The sequence below is a fragment of the Podarcis cretensis genome (genome assembly GCF_951804945.1).
Source record: "Podarcis cretensis genome assembly, chromosome: 5".
Lineage (NCBI taxonomy): Eukaryota > Metazoa > Chordata > Lepidosauria > Squamata > Lacertidae > Podarcis > Podarcis cretensis.
The window spans coordinates 34760477-34782120 of NC_137174.1; the positions used below are offsets into that span (position 1 = coordinate 34760477).

A 21644-nucleotide genomic window follows, 5' to 3' on the forward strand; every position below is an offset into this window, starting at 1 on the left:
GTGTATTAGGTGTGCTCAAGAACTCAACTCAAGAATAAGCGATGCAAGATTTCCCACTTTTTCCCAGGAAACTCACCAGTTGCAACAACCTTCCCTCACCACACCTCATTCTGTTCAGAACAATTTAGGCTGCTAATGCACAACATTTTATTGCAGATGAAGAGTGGGTAATTTTTTTCCTGCATAGGAAAATCTGTTGCATATATATATATTTTTGCTCTTAAAAAGCATTCCAGTGGGTTTCAGTGCAAAAAAAAAACAACCCCCAAAAAGTTCATTGTAGATTGATTATGCATTACTACACAGTGTGCCCCTTTGAAAACAAATTAAAACTGTCCTTACAATGGAGTGTGTGTATCCACACCTGCCTAGTGACCTGGTGGGTGGGTGTATACCAAGATCACAATCACCACTTCCTTTTTCATTCACCCAGGATATGTGCAAGGAAGAAAAGGTGTAGAAAGGTTTGCAGATGTGTATTGAGTAACCACACCCACCCTTGTGGGCAACAGAATCAATCTAGGTTGTTGAAGTCAAGGCATGATTGAACTCCAGATTAAAAAGTACATTTTCCTATGAAAAATGGGTTAGTGCACAGAGGTGTAGAGAAAGCAGGGTGATGTGGTCCCCTCTGTGACTTCATTGTTTCCAGAATGGCATTCACTTGGGGGGGGGTTGTTTGTTTTACTTTTGGAAATATAAGCCAATAAGTGGGTTCTCCTCCCGTTTTCTGTTGCGTTCATGGAGCAACACAGGCAGTGCAGATGTTCCTTAACCTACTTCCCTACCCTCAATACTATTTCCAAAACCTTTAATTATTGGCAAAGAGAGAGAGAGAGAACAGAATCAAGCACATATAAATAAACAAACAAAATTAAAGCATTGTTTTTAATTGCCCAGGGATGTAATCCCTTTGTTGAAGAAAAAGATGAGGTTTAATAAACAACACCCCCTTTACAATAGTAGTTTTTATTAGAACTGAAATAATTGGATATTTGGCCAGCTGTATGCATTTCCCTACCTCAAATGGGATCAAGATTCAGTTACCCAGCCCTGTAGCCAAATTAGAAGAACAGGAGTGAACAGCTTAAGCAGATGGCGTACCTTGTTCTTTTCTTTTGTTTAATCATTAAAACTTCTCTACCAGAAAGCAAATCACCTGCTCCCGCCCCCCCTGCTTTTCAGTAAGTGGTTTTTTTTTAAAAAAAAAAAAAACTGCACATATCACTTACTTAGTGGGATCAAACAAGGAAGCTTGAAATAGGTTTAACCTGATTCTCTGTACCCTTCTGTAGCCAAAATGGAATTAAAACTACACATGCTTGGCAAGTAAATTGTCAGGAGGGTGGCATTTGTTTTAAGAGGGAAATTGTGTATCCTGAGTTGAACATTGTGGGCATATCTAATATAATGAATGTTGCAGTCTCGTTCATGCATTTATTTGCAGGGTTATTTATATACCACATTTGGGAGCATACCTCAACCGAGGTATATAACAATGTTTTAAAAATAAAAGTACAAGCAATCTAAAATGATCAAAACTGACAAAGGGGGTTATTGTTTGAAAAGGCTGTTCACATTTAATTTAGAATAAAGCCCACTGAGTATAATAGCCATGGCTTATGAATAAACACAAGGGACGTGGGTGGCGCTGTGGGTTAAACCATAGAGCCTAGGACTTGCCAATCAGAAGGTCGGCAGTTCGAATCCCCGCGACGGGGTGAGCTCCCATTGCTTGGTCCCTGCTCCTGCCAACCTAGCAGTTCGAAAGCACATCAAAGTGCAAGTAGATAAATAGGTACCGCTCCGGCGGGAAGGTAAATGGCATTTTCGTGCACTGCTCTGGTTCGCCAGAAGCGGCTTAGTCATGCTGGCCACATGACCCGGAAGCTGTATGCCGGCTCCCTCGGCCAATAAAGCGAGATGAGCGCCGCAACCCCAGAGTCGGTCACAACTGGACCTAATGGTCAGGGGTCCCTTTACCTTTACCTATGAATAAACATACGTGTGATTGTGCTACATGCTTGCAAGACTTTCCCCATTATTAATTTAGGACTCCAATAAGTGGTGCATTTAGGAAAATTTTAGACTCCAACCTTCATGATCTTGGAATCGGGTCTCTGTCCATCTTCTGCTTCAAGACCTCCAGAGAGGGATAGAAGGGACAGCCCAGCACCTTTGTAGATAATTGATTCCATTGTTGGGCAGCTCTTACCATGGCAATGTTTCCCCTAATGGTCAGCTGAAATCTACACTCCTGTAACTTGAGCCCATTCAATATAGTCCTGTCCTCTGGGGCAGCAGAGATCTCCTCTGTGACAGTCCATGTATTTGAAGAGCACTCTTGTTGTGTCTCCCCTTAGGCTTCTTCTCAGGCTTAACATGCTGGTAGTGCCTGCAAAGTACTGTATGAGTTAGCAAAGGTGTTTGCAAACCAGCAAACATATTGAGAGTTAGGCAAACCTTATGCATAAGATTGTACAAAGTTTTGTGCCAGTACACCTTTTGCAAGGCAGGGTGTAAAAGTTTTTACAGTGCCTTACGCTAGTAGGCATCTTGAGGTACTGTGCAATAGACTCAACAATCTGGCGCTAAGAGAAGTATACATCTAGATTTCAGTTTTTTTCTCACACAACAAATGTATGCTAAGTTGGAAAAAAGCCTTATAGAGTAAGAGCCTTGCACTGTTCAAAGGTTCCCCTGAATCCTGTGAGTTTAAATGCATTGCCTGAATCATAATGTGGCCATTTGTTGTCTCATCCCTATGCACGTTTATTGAAAAGTAAGTTCCAAGTGTTTAGTCTCAGATAAATGTACAAAGAATTGCAGACAAAATTTTTGACCTTGTGTGATCAGGCACCTGGTTCTAGTTTACAACCGAACAAAAATCTTAATGGTCAGATGTGATTTATAAATTAATATCACATTTGAATCAATAAATTATTTCAACCAAGCTCCATTACAGAGGAAACTTGTTGATTTATGTCCATTGTAGTCCTCAAAAGTCCCACTATGTTCAACTAAGCTTACTCTCAGGTAAGATGCACAGGATTGCAGGCCCTATGTGCTTAATGACTAACAGGGAAAGTTTCAGAAGGCAATTGCATGGCGTTGCAGAAAGCAGCCAACCATTTGTTCCAGGGGAAATCCATTGTGAAGTTAAAGTAAGTGACCTCAGATTAGGTGCTTCTGTGACCTCGGGGAAACGATATTTTGCAACTAATTGTATTTGTTATTTAAGAAACAGAAAACACTTTTGAGATCCTCTCCTTAATGGGACTGTGTAAATACAAAGAGCTATTATTATGGGTTACTTTGATGTTCTGTCTTCATATTATCAAAGCACTCTTTTAAGAAAATAAATGTTAAAAAGGCACCACACCCACAAAAACCCTCTAGACTAGAACATTGTATGTAAACTATCTTTAAAGTAGGGGAAGATTCATATTAGGTGTTACATGATGATCAGAAAGTAAGCACACACCCAGAATTCAGGGCACCCCAGACTTTTTCGAAATGGTGCGCACAATTGAATGTCCATCAAAGAAGTCCTTGGAAGGGGTGGGAGAACCCCTTCAATGTGGTTATTTCCTGAATGTCTGTTCAAGCTGCTTCTAATTGATGGTGTGACTGCAGTTGGAATACTGTTTATGCTCTGACCATATAATCTGGAAAAGGACACTTTAAGAAGGGATAGATAATCTGAAGAATATGTATTCACTCAGTAACAGAAGAACCACTATGTTGTGGCCATCCATGGGAGATGAAATTCCAGTTGGGGAGCCACAACAGAGGAGGCCCTACCCCATGTCACTACACAGCAAGCTGCACCTGCTGGTGGGACACTGGGAAAGGGGCCCCCTGTTGATCTCAGGGCCCAGGTCAGCTGAAACGAGGGTAGGGAGGCACGACTGTGCCAAATATCTAAAGTTATTTAGTGCTTTGTGTGTTAACACTGACTCCTTAAATTGGGTCCAGTAATGTATAGGCAGGCATTGCAAATCCTGCAGAACAGATGTTGCATGACATTATATAGAAGTCCCAGCCGAAACACTGCATTCTTCTGTAGCCCTTTGCAAAACATATTACAGTAGTTGAGACATGAGATCAGTAGAGCATATAAAGCTGTAACCAGGCTATCACAGGAACAAGCAATGCATGCAAACCAGCCAGAGCTGTAAATAGGCACTCCTTGCTACCAAGGTCAGGTGTGCTCAAGTAACAAAGCTAAACAGCACCTACAGTACCTGTTCATTCAGGGGGAGTGCAGCTCTCAGTAGAACAGATCAAATATCCAGCTCAGATACAAGAAGCATCGGTCTCTGTCTTGTCAGGATTCAGTTTCCATTTATTAGCCCCAGTTCCAATCCAATGCAGCCTCCAGGCAGTGGTTCAACACCAACACATATGGCTAAGATAGTAAAGAGCGGTAGAGGAAGGTGTCACCAGCATACTGATAACACCAGACTCCCAAATTCTCTGATGACTGCACACAGCAGCTTCATACAGATATTTAAAAGCATTGGGGACAAAGTGGAATCCCGTGGAACTATACAGAATATTTGCCACTGGACAGAGCAGAAGCCACCCAGCATTACTCTCTGGAAACACCCCTGCACCTAGGAGTTAAACTATTTTATCACAGTGGCACCTGAGGCCAAAACCCCCAAAGCACCTCCCCCTGGGATGAAGAATACAGTAACAATAAATTTAGAATTTTCCAATTTGAAGCTTTGTCATGACACCCCAAATCAGCTGCCTGCGGTAGTCAGCTCACTCAGTCTAATGGTCAGCGCCAGTTATAGGGTGGTGTGGGCAGTTCCCCCCCTCCAGGTCATCAAGCAGATGGGGTGCAAAACCATGACAAAATGCACTTGAGAGCATGCACAGAATGCACTGCAAGAGAAGGGAGGATGCTGAATTTTGTCCTCACTCAGTGCATTATTTTACCCAAGCCCACCCCTGCTAATAGTGCAGAGAGTCCAGTGGCTGTGGAGACAGGGCCTCATCTAACTATTCAAAGCTGAGTTTAGATATCTAGATGCTTCCATGTATTTTCACAGGGACTTAGCATGGCGAAGGTCACTGTAATGGAAGAACAGTTTGTAGCATTCAGTGGGTGAGATTGCTCAGACAGAGGTGATTCTTTCGGCAATGTAGGAAGTGTATAATCATATATTAATATCACTGCTTACATATGAGAAATACACACATTCATCAAACATCTAATACAATCCAGGACAGCGATATAGGAAACAACTCAAAGACATTTGCTTCAGGTGCGCTCCGCAGCAGGCGTTTCAAGGTGGGAAGATAAAAGCAGGGAGCTTCTGATCTCAGCTTGTTAAAACTTCAGGGTCAGGCACATTGCCAAGGTGGGTGGGGGACTTGCTGAAGTATACAAAAGCATGGGCAGCTCCAACAAGGTACAGGAATCACCTGCTGAAGACACTGGTTCAGGCTTTGATTACTTCTCATTTGGATTAGTGTAAAGCTTTGTTTTCCAGCCGGCTTTTCTTCCAGCTTCACTTCTTGTTAAGAATTCTGCTGCCTATACTAGGTGGCAAGATGCAAAATAAAATAAAATAAAATAAAATAATAAAATAAAATAAAATAAAATAAAATAAAATAAAATAAAATAAAATAAAATAAGTGTGTGTGTGTGTGTGTGTGTGTGTGTGTGTGTGTGTAGCAGGGCTTGTACACCTTTAATGGTTGTGCAAAGAATGGGATTTCAGTAGGTGTAATTTCTGTGACAATCTACTCTTCTACAGAACTCTTAAAGGTGGAGTAGCCCAGTACACACAACCACCTTTATCCACTTAGCAGCTTTGTGATCATGTGAGTTGATGCTTTTCATCCCATCGGCTCCTTATTTCTTTCCAGATCCAGTATCGGTGCTCAGATTAAACGCTCAGTTAGTCCAGCCTCTTCTTGTTGTCACTTCTTGTGGCAAGATATACAAGGGACATATAGGTCCCCATCCAGAATCTAGTTTGTGGCCCCCGAGACTCAGTTTCTTGCCAAAATCTCCCCCACCCCTGCGCTACTTGTTGTGAATTATGGAATTTGCATGCAATGTTGCAAGTGAGCAGAAGGCTGTTGTTCTCCTCTCCACAATCTTGAGATGCTTCCTTATCCAGTCTCTGTTGTCTCATCAGCTTTTAATTTGTCTCTCAAATCTTCAACTATTCCTGCCTGAATCTTTTAGTCCAACTCTTCTTCCGTACTACATGGTAGCTTCACAGGGCTAAACCTTTCTTTATTTCTGTCTCTTTATACTATCCACTTTGCAACTGCATTTTCCTTCCTGGGTGCTCGTAGGTAGTTCTAGGAATCGTTAACCGCTCTTCAAATTCTCAAGTCCCCTTCATACATGAACCAAGTAGAAATGAATGTAGAAAGCAGAAGTCTCATGGTCATGTAGCTCCTTACTCTCATCCGCAACATCCATTCGCACATTGAGCGCATTGGCTTCTCTTTCGATGGAAATAGGGTTTAATTTTGCTCAAAGTGCTATTAGATTCCCAAGGGAAGCCAAAGGTATAAGCTACAGTTTGAAATGGGATACAAAGGAAGTGAAGTACCATTGTGTGCACTGCATTATGTTCGCAGAGCTATTATGCTGGGTGTCCCTATTAAACATAAAACTGCCTTCAAAAAGAAGCCACAGCTGGGAGATAACCCACATCAATGCGCTAATCTGGTTTGCATAACAAGCGCAATTTATATAGGCAGATAAAATAGGGGAGTCGAAGCCAAAAAAAATGGAGTTTCTCATAGAAGCAAAGCTCAGCAGTGTTTTATTTTGCAAACCCTTACTTGAACCTTTTTGTCCCCAGGCTATACCCATAAAATGTATATCAAAATTAAGAAGATAGTTTAAGTAACCTCAAATGAGCAACTCTATATAAACAGCCCAGGCTCACGAAGAATCAGATGTATTTAAACACATTGCTTTCAATAGCCTTAGTCATGCCTAATGCTGCTCAGGCTTAGATTGCAGTAGGTAAATTTTAATTGAGCTCAGTGGGACTTGTGAACATGATGAGTAGGATAAAATTCCTTCATCTCACAAAGGTCCCACACTGGGGAGCAGTCTCTGTGCTGTGTGCTCAGATGTATCATCTGTATGCCAGGCAAAGGGATTCCACTGAAAACTGCATCGGGCCACTACATTATTGCCATTGAATAACGTGTTTAGGTTGGAATCCTCAACACAGTACTTCCCAAAATGAAACATTAAAAGATGCTGCATGGATGCAGGTGGAAGACTTTGCGTGCAGCACATGCCTTTGAGAAACAATATTTCACTGCTTCTGCCTCTGTGCCCATTCAACTGAGCTCCCTTTATGATGGTGATTAATGCAGGAGTTCTTATAGAAGTAGCATTCTGCCTTTCCTCATTCAGGTCATTTTCCAGGGTTAAGTTTTCCTCCTCTGTTCTGGCCTTATGTCTCCCAAGGCTGCACAGGTGAATTTGATCTGGGGCATTGTAAGTGGCAGCAGGGCTGGGAAGGGGGAAGGAGGATGTGGTTTGAAAAGGGAACACTTAATAGCTTTTCTCCCTCTAAGGAGCTGCCTGTCACTTCCCTGCAAATGATGTTTCCTTCATTCTGCAGCAAGCGGTTTCCGGTTTCCTCTCCTCTGTTGTGTCTTCCTGAGACCCTAGCCACAGATGATCACTGGGAGGAGAGCTGCATCTTCTTGTGGCAGATAAAGGCTGGCAGAGGGAGGGGGGATAATAAGCCTTCCTCATCAGGCCACCCCACCACAAGGCAGTGTCACAGCAATCACATTTCCTTTGCTTTGAAACCACCCTGATGTCTTTGCAGCAAAGCCCCTCAGGCCAATTTACTGAAGCTTAAGATGGCACTGGAGAAACATACAAATAATGGAGCAATGGCTGACCTTGCCTGAATAAAGAATGCAGCTGATAATGATCTATGGGGGATTGTGTGCCTTAACCTTTAAGAAGTGCTGATTCATCATGCCAAGAGAATGTATACTGCTGAAAAGGCCTCACAGTCAAATGATTAGCTTTAAAAAAAAGTGCAGGGAGAAGGGAAGAGTGACCAAATCCATCTGGGAGAGGAAACTAAATAGAAATGACAAGCAGCCCTATCTGAATGCTTTCTCCTGGAGTTGGCATTTGTTAAGACCACCTTCTGTCAGTGATGGAGCATTCCTGTAATTGGAAAGCTCCATCTTCAACAGCCCCATCATGCAATAACAACGTATTATCCCATTAAAAGTAATCCACAACCCTGAAGCAAAAGTACTGCTATCAAGAAGAATTGGTGTTCCCTAGGTTTTGTCTCTTGAATGATGAGCTGGAAGGGAATGGAATGAAGTAAAGAACTCTAAAGTACTCACAAGACCATCCTCAAGTCCCAGCCATCCTCCCCTCAACAATGAGATCCTGGGAAGCTTCAGCAAGACCTGTATGAAGGCATTTCAGCTCTTGCTTGAATTTCCAAAGTAGTTCAGTTTGAGATGCAGATGAATGCACCTCAAGCTTGCTTGGGGTAGCTGCATATTTTATTGTTAGCCACCTTAAAATATCAATGAAACATGTGTTCTTAGAATTACAAACAGAACACACATTAGATGTCTATTCACTGGAGAAAGCATACTTTATAAACAAAGTTCTGAATGAAGATCACTGTGGGTGGATTACCTTTTAATTTTGAGGGTTGTCAAGCATAATGGTGCAATACTTGCACACACAACGCTTTCAGAGCCCAATTAGTTTAGCAGAGATAGAAAATTTATCTAGGTGGCAATTTGCTGCAACCCCTATACTTGTACTGCTGTTGAACGCACCTCTGAAATTGCCAGGAGAGAGGAAGAGTAATATTTCATGCTAGATATTCTCTAGACTTACTGTAGAAACCCAGCAGTATAAATCTGCAACCCACAGAATGGGCTGAAGTGATGGGGAAACAGTTACCAGAGTTACAGCCTAGCACACCTACAATTAGAGATCTGAAACTCTTCCCCAGTGTTTGATCAAAACTGAAGAGTGTCAGATGTTTCAAACCTTTTCTAACTTGCAAGTATAATCCCTCCCTATAATTCTTAGGTTGGTGCTTCTGCACTCACGGAGACAGTATGTGATCAGATATTACTGTACAAAAAGATTCACAAATGATGGCTATAATTATTCCAACTAACAGAATCACCACCCAACAGATAATTAAAAGAAATTTATTTCACTTGTCAAAACAATAGGCTCAATAAAATAAAACCAGTGTGTACAACACATGTCACAATAGACAAGATCATGCAGCACTTCGGGAAAAATTAAAATCTCCCATCGTGTACAGTTAAGTGCCACACCCAAGAATTTACAGACACAGTAATTTACTGTAATTAGTCACTTTTAAAAATAGTTCCCTAAAGAAACATGCTTCATCCTCCAGTTTTGAGGGGGCAAGATGCTGGAGTACTTTAGTGTAAACTCTAAAACATGTCAGTCCTTGGAGGTGATTTTTCCAGAACAAGAGTATCCCACACCTCAGTCTCTTTAAGTCCATCAGGTTAAGTAATAAAAATGCAACAGTTAATGCCTCTGGCAAGTATGTAGTCTGGGTGAGTTGCTGATTGTGTGGTCTCTTTGTATCCGACAAGTCAATCCATCCCCACAGCTGCATCTCTGGAAGATCTCCAAACCATGAGCACCTTTCTTGCGGTGTTTTGTGCACACTTGGCCTTCCTTAAGAACCGGTTTGCAAATCTTGGACCAGAAATGACGGGCACAGCACAGTCCTTCCATACAATCTGAGGAGCGGAGACATGAGTCACCTTCTTCACCTGAGGAAATAAAGGAAAGGGTAATTGAGAACAGAGTGATACTTGTTTATCCCTAGTCCTGTTTTCTCCTTAAGCAACTGCAGTGAAAGCCAATGGTTTTCAAAGTGCTTCCCTGAAAATTTCACCGTAACTCGCACATGCTTTGCACATACCACAGGTATATATGTGTTTATGCAGGAGCATAGGAAGGCCAGAGGCCAGTGCCACACAAGCTGAGTATGTGCCATAGAACCCTCTAACACAATTTGACAATATTAAGAGTTCCTTAGCAGATCCATTGTGTAAATGTGTTCCCCGCAAACAGGAATTTGCAAGCCATTGAACCGAACAAAGGATGCTGCCCAGTTCTGAGAGCATGTCTTTGGGTTGCTGCTAACAGTTGTTGACATGTGTGTCCCACTATATAAGTACCATCCGTTGCAAGGAAAACTTTGTGGGGAAAGCATGCTCAAAATATTGGCCACCCAAGTGCTAGAAATGTGTACATAGTTATTGAGAATGTCACCATTTGAGGTTTCGAAAAGAAGCCTTCACAGCGGAAGGCATCAATTTTAAGAGAACCCTGGAAGGGATGAAATGCCTATATAGGGACAGGCATAAAGCTATCAGTTTTTTAAAGCACCACTGCAGTGGTCAAAACAGCAGTCTCTACAACACATGAGTTTGCAGTGGGACAATCACCCCCAATGCATCCATTATCTGTCAAGATCTACAATTGTTCCAAGACTTTGAAAAACCTTAAAAGTGCCACATTTGCCTTCTTTCCCACACCACCCCAGCCCGTATAGCTGCTAACACCCTTACCTTTTGCATAGTGAAACTGGGATGAAATTGTGGTCCTTTTGGGGTGAAGGTCCAAAGTGCCATGGTCTGAATTCTCTATGATAGTCTCCTCAATCTCCCCAGGATGGAACTTATCATATTCCACTGGTACACAGATCCCTAATAAAAACAAACAAAAACCAAAACTCAGTGAAAACAAGCTGATAGCTATGGAAAACCATTTCAATCATCTGCTTTGTTGTTCCTGGGTAGACTCCCTCAGATGCTGGAGAAAATCTTGGTGCTCTGTTTATAAAACACATTTACACAGTGAAATACTAATACTAAGTTGCATGCCTCTTATCCCTGAAGCCTATAACCTGTTCAGGACCTCTGTGCTAGTGCCCAGTAACCCAGCTGTTTTGGGTAATTTACCTAGTTCTTTCTCCTACTGTTGGGAGTCCTCCTTCAGGTGTTACTGAAAACCTGAAACACCACCAGTAAGGAAAAGAAGCCTAAGCACTGGAATGGGCTTGCTCCTCTGTATTCTTCAAACGCTTAGCCTGAGACAGCACAATCTATTCTGGAGCCAACTTCAGGGAGGGATCATAACTCAGAACACATGTCAGGCATGCAGAAGGTCTCTAGTTCAATCTCCCACATCTCCATTTAAGAAGGTTAGGTAGCTGGTGATGGAAAAGCCCTCTTCTTGTCCAACACTGGGCAGCCGCTACCACTCAGGGTAGACAGTGCCAGCCTAGATGAAGCAATTGTGACTCTAGCTAATGCAATGCCATTTATTACTGTGTTTTATCATCAGTTCTGAAATCCTAGCAGTCGGCCTCCGTAAGTAACAGTCCCTCACTATACCATCAACTTTTGAGAGAGCATCCCAAGGCTCTCTGGCAAGATTAAACCCGAACATTCACCATAAATAAGCACATCCTGCATTTAATTTAGAAGGCAGTCTCCCTATATTCAACGGTGCTTACTCCTAGGTAAGTGCTCTAGCAATTGCACATTGTCAGCCAAGCTTCTCCCCCAACTCCATTGACAGGTAGGATGTTGGCCAAAAGGCCAATAAGACTTTCCATTACTTCCAGCTCCAACACACGCACATTCAGATGGGCAGGTTTGGGGAGTGTGTTCTTTAAACAACCACATCAATTTATTTCGCTATTTTATTTCTACCTCCAGCAGTAGAACACATTGCCCCCCCCCTTTATGCCGGTCTTATCGACACCCAGCAGGTCCAGCCTCAGGCAAACAAGTAAAGCCAAGCAACACTCACCGTTACTGCAATAAGTGCCCGGACAGCACATGGAGTCGCGATGGCAGCGCTTGCGGCGCCTGCGGCAGGCAAGGCAGATCTGTGCCGCCGGGTAGCCCGGCAGGGCAGGGGTGGCGCAATACTCTCCCGCTCTGCAGTCGTCGTCCCCGATGCACGGATAGCCCTGCAGGCGAGGAAAAGCCAAGTGAGGAAGCGCCAGCGAAAAGGAGAAGGCTCCCAGGAGCCCCGTGGGTAGACGGTGACCCCCACCCCACTCAGCCTCTCCCTCTCGCGCGCAAAAAAGGAGAGACACACACACCCCAAACACATACCTGGTGCGGATCGACGGGGTGGTGCGTGTTACTCCCGTCGTACACCGACGGCGCCGGGGTGACTGGAAATCCGGCCGCCGCCGAGCTCTTAATGATGGCGTTAGAGATAGAAGCGGAGTTCTCCGCGGCGTCGGCGCAGCCAGAGAAAGAGAGAGCCAGCACCACCACTGTAACTAGACGGCAGGATCCGTCCGCGCACAACGTTAGCATATTTGAGACGGCGAGAATATTGTATAGCAGCTCGAAAGGTCACGGGTTCAGATCCAACTCGGTCTTGATTTTTTATTTTGATTTTTCAAAGCCCCCAAGTAGAGTGTGTGTGCAAATTCCCAGGAGATAAGGGTCCTTCGAGCCTTGCGGGGGAGTTTAGGAATCTCCGCTCTCTTCCTTTGAGCTGACTTTATACTCCCCGGGGTCCTAATTCCCGCCCCTCGGGGGGAGGGGGAGGGCGCGCAGCCCCGCCGAGGATGGGATTACAAAAGGATCATCCGGCGGAGGTGGGGGGGGGGGAGAAGATGCGACGCACCCCCGCAAAGCCATTCGCTCATTGGGCGGATGTCCTAATTGGGTATCGGCCGGCAGGGGAATTCTCACTTGCTGCAACGCCATGAATCTTGATTTGATTTGGATACAGACAATTATTCATAGAAAGCGGGGGGGGGGGGGGAGCGGGTGTTCCGCTGGCTTCGCAGCAGCTATCCCTTCGGAGCACCCAAAGAGGAAATTTATTGGTGTGAATTCTCTTCAGACAGTTCCGTGTTTTAGCTGTCCATGTAGGTGCGCTGCCTAGGGAATCGGGCAACCCCCGTGTGCATATTTTAGCTCTGTGGCAATTACTTCCGAGTAAAAACGCATAATAAAACACTCCCTTTCCAGTGAACGCGTCCGGCTGCAATCTCTAGCACCGTAACTTTGAAACAATGAGCATAGTGCTTACTTTCGAGAAAAATGAAGAGAAGATGGGGAACGAAGGGTGACTCTGACTTTATAACAATGTCACCCCTCTTTCTCTTGCAGCCCCTATCATATTCAGTAGCGAATTAGATTATTAGTGAGAAGAGAGTGTTACCTTTGCAACCTTAAGTAAGCTTTCCTGGAAGCAGGTACCACTGACCTCAGTAGAGCTTGCTTCTGAGTAGACATGTACAAGATTTTTACCATTAACAAATTAGTTGCAGTGGAACAGGGCAACATTCCTTTGCTATGGAACATTAATAATAACTGAAGGTGACGATCAGGGCAAGCCCAAGACAGTTGTGTTTTTCTCTTTGTTTGTTTGTTTGTTTACATTTCTATCCCACCTTTCTTCCAAGGAGCTCAAGGTGGTGCATGTAGTTCTCTCAATTTAATCTTCACAACAACCCTGTGGGGCGGGTTATGCTGAAAGTGAGTGACTGGCCCGAGGTCACCAAGCGAGCATCATGACAGAGCGGGGATTTGAACCCTGGTCTTGCAGGTCTTACCGTCCAACACACCAATCACTACACCACACTGGTGACCCTGCCTCCCATCCCATGTACAGAAGCTAACTGGACTGGCAGCTGAATCTTACTTCAGTGCTCCTCATGGCATCATATTCTCCCCCACACCTGGGGGCAGAATAGTGGATGCAGGGCTGCCCACATGGCACACACAGCACTGTCCTCTAAAGAGGATAAAGGTCTATGCTTCCTTTAACATCTGCTACCTGAAGCAGTTGCCTCACTCAGCTTAATGATAGAGCCAGCCCTGGAGACAACTATCAAAGATGCTTGAGTGTAGTTGATTCCACAAGTTACGTTAAAGCAAGCCATTTTCCTCTGAGATGGCACTGATGTTGCACTGAAGTATCTTACGACTAGTGTCTGTGGATTCTGGGCTGTTTCAAAGCAACTTGATGAAAGGACCCCTCTCCCACCTTCCAGTTGTCTGTTTTAAAGATATATTTTTCATTACAGAACTTCGTAATAGGAGGTTGCAAACTGCCCACAGCTGGATTTCTCTTGATGTTTCACATCCAGCCATTCCCACTCTTACCTTTGGTGTGGGGAAACTTATATAACGAGGCTTCATTTTTTAATTTTGGGGCATCAAAAAAGATGGACCAATGGGAACAGAGCTTTCAAGTTGCTCTTTGATGGCCTATTAAGAGGCAAGGCAATAGACTGGAGTTTGTTAATTGCAGATTAGAGAGGGGATGAGTTGCACTGTGGAATTTGAAAATAAATAATTAAATGCAAGATTAGCCTAGTCTGCTTTCCAACCCCCCCTCCCCCTATCGTGCATTTATTTTTTTCTGCTAAGATTTTTGAATTTGGTATCATTGGAGATGCTAGTTAAACAGCCAATGGAGATCAAAGAACCACTACAGGCTATGAACAAAAATCATTCTCACCCTTTTAGTCCTCTCAAACCATATGTAGTTTGATCAGCTCATGTTGATAAGGAATCCTCTGAACTGCAGCTTCTTTGGAGGTGCAGAGAGCTAATTGTTTCTAGCCATGGGCCTAGATCTTCCTAGGGAGCTTAGGTTGGTCAAGGAGTTCAAAGAGGAACAATTTTAATGGGTGCTAGCCACGCCATCCACAAACCATTTCTGTGTCCCTTTTGTTCTTAAATTGGCATTGTTCCTTCAAAACAATGGTTGTGCCATATGTACTAGAGAGCGAATAGATGGGAATTCCTTGTGACAACATCAGTCTCTGTCACCTAAAATAAACTCTGCTAATTATCCTGTTTTTACATCTCAGGAGAAATCATAGCTTTGAAAATAAATAAATTTATATTACGCTCCTCTGCATGTTTGCTCAGAAGTAAATCCCACTGTGTCCAAAAGACTCACTCCCAGGTTGTATGCTAAGGATTGCAGTGTGCTAGAAGCTCTATTGAGCCAATATTTTTTATAAAATACAGTCAGATACAGATTTTATATTTATAGCATTGGAACAAATATGTAGCATACATATAGCACAACAGATTTAGATAAACTGTTGTTGCAGCCTAAAGCCTATTGAACTTTTCCACCAAAAACTGTAACTTAGGGTGGCCAGGTGGAAAAGAAGAAAAGGCTCCTGCACCTTTAATAATTATTTGGCATAATTTCAGCAGGTGTTCCTTGTCATTAAATTGCAGATAGGAGCAAATTTCAGTGGGTGCAGTTTGTCATGCGGGCTACACCGGCTGAGATTCCCTCTTATGCAGGTACTTATCTTTTTAACTTTGCCACCATAACCTTGGCATATCTAGTTCATAAACATTTTCGAATGTTCATGTCATCTGTTTTCTGCTTGTATCCAATTACATGTTATCGTGGCAGTTTGCATTTTGTAATTAGGCTGTGTTGTACTATAACATCTAACAGCTCTCTGGTATACCTTTTTTATTGCGTCAGATTTATCCCTATGCAAGGATAGAACATAACCATATGAATCACTTTACTGAAGCAAGTTTGTAACAAATGAGAAATGAAGTAGTCATATTAGGTTTATTTTTATATAACTTTTCTTCAGTTGCTGTGGTACAGGTACATTGAGAGTACTGCTTAAAAATGAAACAAAAAACAAATGGATCAGACCAAAGGCCCAGCTAGTCCAGCATTCAGTTCTCACAGTGCCCAGCTAGCAGGCCTGAGCGCAACAGCACCCCAGTCACTTATGATCCTTAGTAATTGGTATTTAGAGGTATACTGCCTTCAAAAGTGGAGGTAGAATATAACTATCTTGACCAAGCTGATGACTACCACACACCAGAAATAAATCCAACAATGATTGCTGCGAATAATGATGTTCAATACAATAATGAAAACTGAAAATGGGCTGGCTCCGGGAAAATAATTTCAGTAGGCAATCAAATAATATTCAGTTCCTAAAGATTTATTACACTAGACCAGCGATGAGGAGCCTATAATCCTCCAGATATCGTTGGACTCCAGTTCCCATCAGTCCCTGACAGCATGGCTAATGGGTAGGCATGATGGAAGTTACATCTGGAGAGCAATTTGTTAGCCACCTCTGCATTAAACAATTCATTTGTCCAATTAAAATGAATCAACCACAATTTAACTTAATCCAACCAGGCAGGAGTGCCATACTAGGCTCTTCTGAGCAGCTTATTTTCTACTACCTGAAAATACAATTTTCTGACCCCTGAAGACTTTGCATTTTGAAAGTCACATCTCTTCCAATCATTAAGTAATAGTAAAGGCAGAGGTAAAGGTACCCCTGATCATTAGGTCCAGTCACGGACGACTCTGGGGTTGCGCGCTCATCTCACTCTATAGGCCAAGAGAGCCGGTGTTTGTCTGCAGACAGCTTCCAGGTCATGTGGCCAGCATTACTAAGCCGCTTCTGGCGAACCAGAGCAGTGCACGGAAATGCCGTTTGCCTTCCTGCCATAGTGGTACCTATTTATCTACTTGCACTTAATGTGCTTTCGAACTGCTCGATGGGCAGGAGCTGGGACTGAACAATGGGAGCTCACCCCGTCACGGGGATTCGAACTGCCGACCTTCTGATCGGCAAGCCCTAGGCTCTGTGGTTTTAAACCACAGTGCCACCCGCGTCCTTTCATAGTACACACTATAGTACACACTTTAATTTGATACACATAATGTCTGTTTTCAGTTCATAAAGTCCTTTCTACAAGTCAGTTATATTTGCTGCAAGACACAGCTGTCATAGTCATTGTGAGGTTTTTTGGGGGGAGAAGTGGGAGAAAGAGATGGGGTAATGATAGTTTATGCGTGAAGTTTTGTGACTGTGTCTAGTGGGTAGGTTCTTTATGTATTCCTTTTTTTGTTTTTGTTGGTAGTGTGAGAAGTCAGAGAGCCCAGGGCCTGGTTGGTTGCATTCGGTTTCTTGCAGCAAAGTTTGGTTGCATGTGTGAAGGGGTGGGGGGATCGTTGGGTCAGGTTAGCCATATTAATTTATATGCTGTCGAGGGCGGGGTGAGGTTGTTGTCTTGTTGGGCTCTTTGTTTGTCCCCCATGCTAGTTTTAATTCATTGGTTAGCTTTTCTAGTGGGACTGTTTCCTATACAGTTTGGTACCAGTGGTCTATGGTCACTCCTGATAGGTCCCTCCAGTGTCTAGTTATGATGCTCCTTGTTACTGAGAGTAGGTGTCTTATGAGCCTTTTGTAATGTTGTTGTCTTGGAAATTGTTTAATAGGGCCAGTTCTGGAGTTGATTCTAATACCTGTTTTGTTATTTTGCAGATTTCTTGTAGGACTTGATGTTGTTTGTTTAAGTGAATTCAGTTTCTAAATTAACCAGTCACAGGAGAGTGTTGTCTGCCATATCTTAGCATGATTAATTGCTCTTGCCTTGACTTGTCCCAAACTGCTACTGGGAATTGACCATTCTGCTGTATCTTTGTATCAGATTGACGTGTACCTCCAGTTTTTAAATTCCAGGCAGTGAGGAAGTGCTGCTAGGAAATACTAATAAATGTAGTCTAACAATATGGGGTGTGTGTGTGTGTGTGTGTGTTTGGGTGTGTGAGGCTGAGTGGGTTGATTTGTGTACCAGGGATTCTGAACCATTAACTTCCTTATTTCTATGGCCAGCTAGAGAAACCTAATAGAGTAAAGTTGGATATTGCAATATCTGCCTAAAGGAGGTTATGGTTATAGACACCTGCATAACCATAAAAAGGTAAAGGGTAAAGGTACCCCTGCCCGTACGGGCCAGTCTTGACAGACTCTGGGGTTGTGCGCCCATCTCACTCAAGAGGCCGGGGGCCAGCGCTGTCCGGAGACACTTCCGGGTCACGTGGCCAGCGTGACATCGCTGCTCTGGCGAGCCAGAGCCGCACACGGAAACGCCGTTTACCTTCCCGCCGGTAAGTGGTCCCTATTTATCTACTTGCACCCGGAGGTGCTTTCGAACTGCTAGGTTGGCAGGCGCTGGGACCGAGCAGCGGGAGCGCACCCCGCCGCAGGGATTCGAACCGCCGACCTTTCGATCGGCAAGCCCTAGGCGCTGAGGCTTTAACCCACAGCGCCACCTGCGTCCCTACATAACCATAAGACACTGTAAAAATAATAATCATTCAAATACATTGCACCTTAGGACAGTTGCCTGCTGGAAAAAAATTATTTTTCAACTGGATGATTCTATGATTCCATTGCAACTGGAATAAGATTATGATTTAAAATGTTAAGTCCTGTTCACAGGTTCCCATTTTCATAGGCATGGAAGAGGAAATGACAGTAATCTACCCTGTTGACGTCAGCAGGGTTTCATCCTGGCCATAGCCCAGACATTGGTGCATTCAGCTGACTGCATGAAAAGAGCCTGTTAGTGTGCATAGGGGCTTATATACAATAGGAAAACCTTATCCTAAAAGTTACTATGACTGTGCATATTTGTATAGAAGTAAATATAGCTGTGTTCAATGGTGCTCACTTCCAAAATGTATGCATTGAATTAATAAGTTTTTAAAAGTACTGTTACAAGTTATTATTGGTCAGCAGGCCTAGATTCTGAGATATTTTTCTTAGAAATCAGTGATTTCCAAGTAAGTTAGCATCTTGTTGTAGAAGTAGAAATTGTGGTAGGTTCCCTTGGTGGTCTGCTACTCCGACATCTATAGCCAGATTTCAAACTTCAAACCTTTTACTTTTCTGTGCATTTTTTCATGTGCTAAGCAGAAGACACCAATGTTGTGGGTATAAGTCACACCTCTGATATCAATGTCTCTTTAGCCAAATTCATAAAAATGATATCTATGTATGCCCAGATGTACATGAATAGGGAGAATCACGTGATCAGCAATGCTCATGCTTCCTTCCCTGTACAGGGAAGCACCCAGCAGTGGTTAATGCCTATGGGAAGTCCAAGCTTCAACTCCTAAGTCACATCTCTGAATTGATCCAGGCATTTGTGTGGTGGACTAAAGTTTCTATGGTAATGCAATTCTGGTTCTAAACGCAGCATAAGGGGTCTCTGTAGTATAGGTAAAGGTAAAGGTACCCCTGCCCGTACGGGCCAGTCTTGACAGACTCTGGGGTTGTGCACCCATCTCACTTAAGAGGCCAGGGACCAGCGCTGTCCGGAGACACTTCCGGGTCACGTGGCCAGCGTGACATCGCTGCTCTGGCGAGCCAGAGCCGCACACGGAAACGCCGTTTACCTTCCCGCTGGTAAGCGGTCCCTATTTATCTACTTGCACCTGGAGGTGCTTTCGAACTGCTAGGTTGGCAGGCGCTGGGACCGAGCAGCGGGAGCGCACCCCGCCGCAGGGATTCGAACCGCTGACCTTTCGATCGGCAAGTCCTAGGCGCTGAGGCTTTAACCCACATAGTGTATTTTAAATTGGGGTTTTAGAGTTTTTAGGGGTTTTTGAATGTTTTATGTAGTTTTTATGTAGTTTTATGTAGTTTTTCAATTTCATTGTTCCGCAAGGGACAATGACAATAAAGATATCGTAATCGTAATCGTAATCGTGACCAGATGCAAGGGAGGATGAGACCTCTGCAGCTTTAATGGTTGTGTAGAACAGGGACTTTCAGCAGGTGTAGCATGCATGACAAGCTACACCTACTGCAATTCCCACATCTACACAACTATTAAAGGTGCAGAATCCCGTTTTTGAAAATGACAACCCAACGTGGTCTGCTTGTGTGTTCTTTTAGTAGTAGAGAGCATGCAGTACATGCTGTTTTTCCTTAATGCATTCCAGGACATAAGACACACACATTCTGAATAGAAATAAAGTTCTCCCTTTCACTGCTGTAGTAGCCCTCTCAGTGCTGCTGCAGAGTAACCTAAACCTATTTTACCTTGCCTTTACGATAAACTCTCCCTGTTTGGTGGGTACCCATACCCTAGTTTGGATAGCTATTCTAATTGGAGAGCTGCCTCAAATTATCACAGCTACAAGAACTCTGTTTAATGAGGGCAGGAAGTCTCCCTAGCTGTGGCACTTACTTTGTGAGCCATACATCCAGCCAAGTCCTTTATGAGGGCTGTCGGTCTGGGGGCTACTAGGAAATAGGTGAGTGCATTCTTCTACTGTATCTTCTTGATGATAAAAAAACAAAATAAAGGAAGAATTTTAATGCCATCTAGCTTTTCAAGAGCAGTCTGAACAAATTACTAACAGGAAAAGAAGAGGGGGTGACTGCTAGGCTGAGTGGGTTGATTTATACATCAAGGGCTTTGAAACAAAAGAAAATCTCCCGACAAGAAAGAATTAAATTCCAGGAGAGGGAGTTAAGAGATAAAGTAATTAGGCAGGAAGAATTGTTTGCTGCTTGCATATACTAAGCTATACAATCCTAGGGAGCATAATCCAGTGCACAAGACAGGCCACCCAACTTCATAGGGAAGTTGAATGCTATTGCTGTAACACTACCTTAAAGTGGGCCACACATACCCCCGTAGCAACAGAGAGCCCTACAGCATGTAGCAGACTGACATATTTGCTATGGCGTAAGCTCTGATGGTCTAAACCACAGAGCCTAGGGCTTGCCCTTTGGAAGGTCGGTGGTTCGAATCCCCGCGACGGGGTGAGCTCCCGTTGTTCGGTCCCAGCTCCTGCCCACCTAGTAGTTCAAAAACACATCAAGTGCAAGTAGAACGGCATTTCTGTGCGCTGCTCTGGTTTGCCAGAAGTGGCTTAGTCATGCTGTCTGCGGAAGCTGTCTGCGGACAAATGCCGGCTCCCTCAGCCTATAGAGCGAGATGAGCGCGCAACCCCAGTCATCTGCGACTGGACCTAATGGTCAGGGGTACCTTTACCTTTACCTTTAAGCTTTGATGGACTTTAGTTCACTTCATCTGCTCTCTGAAGGGTTATCCTCAGTTACTAGGTCTATACACATGATGAATGTAAAGGAATTCTTTTTTATATTGTAAGTAATGGAGTCAAATAGCAAAGGAGCCAATTTCCCAGGCCACTTGGATTAGTTCGCTTTTCACCAGCACCCGCCTTCCCAACACAAACACACACATACACATGGGTTGGGGCTGGCAGTTGCCAGAAGCAAAGTCTTTCAGTTCTGAAGACCAAATATTTTATCCTAAGCATTTATTTAATTACACCCTGTGAGGGTTTAATGTGTGATGGTGTCACAACTGAGGCACCAACTTAACTTAACCACCCTCCCATCCTGATTGGCTGATGGTCTCACTAGCTCTCACTGGATGCTGGGTTACCTGGAGCCCCTCCCCCTGATGTATTGTAGAGCGTTGAGATGGGTCATAGGTGTACATAGCAGCACAAAAGGAAACTAAATGTATGTGTCCTGGTGCCATTAGAAAAGGGAAGGACTGCAGCTTAGTGGTGATCTGCTTTGTCTGCAAAAGGTCCTGGGCTCAAATCCTGATATTTCTTGTGAAAGGCCACCCACTCTCTGAAATCCTAGAGAGCTGCTGCCAGTCAGTGTAAACAGTGCTGAGTTGGATGGAGCAGTACTCCAAATGTGGACAAGGTTTCAATGCTCCAAACAGCCTTCTTCAGACATTCAATGAACATACATCAG

General features: G+C 43.7%; 1 protein-coding gene and 1 long non-coding RNA gene across 3 annotated transcripts in view; one reads left to right on the forward strand and one right to left on the reverse strand.

The window, feature by feature from the left end:
- LOC307216330 overlaps positions 1–21644 on the forward strand; it is a 52746-nt gene that overhangs the window by 6679 nt on the left and 24423 nt on the right. The window lies entirely within an intron of this gene.
- On the reverse strand, positions 9228–12591 carry DKK1 (dickkopf WNT signaling pathway inhibitor 1). The gene is made up of 4 exons (XM_079976489.1): positions 12181–12591; positions 11870–12032; positions 10621–10758; positions 9228–9816 (listed from the first exon to the last, which is right to left on the reverse strand). Exons 1-4 carry the CDS (start codon positions 12388–12390, stop codon positions 9566–9568), a joined length of 762 nt encoding a protein of 253 aa, XP_079832615.1. The 5' UTR covers positions 12391–12591; the 3' UTR covers positions 9228–9565.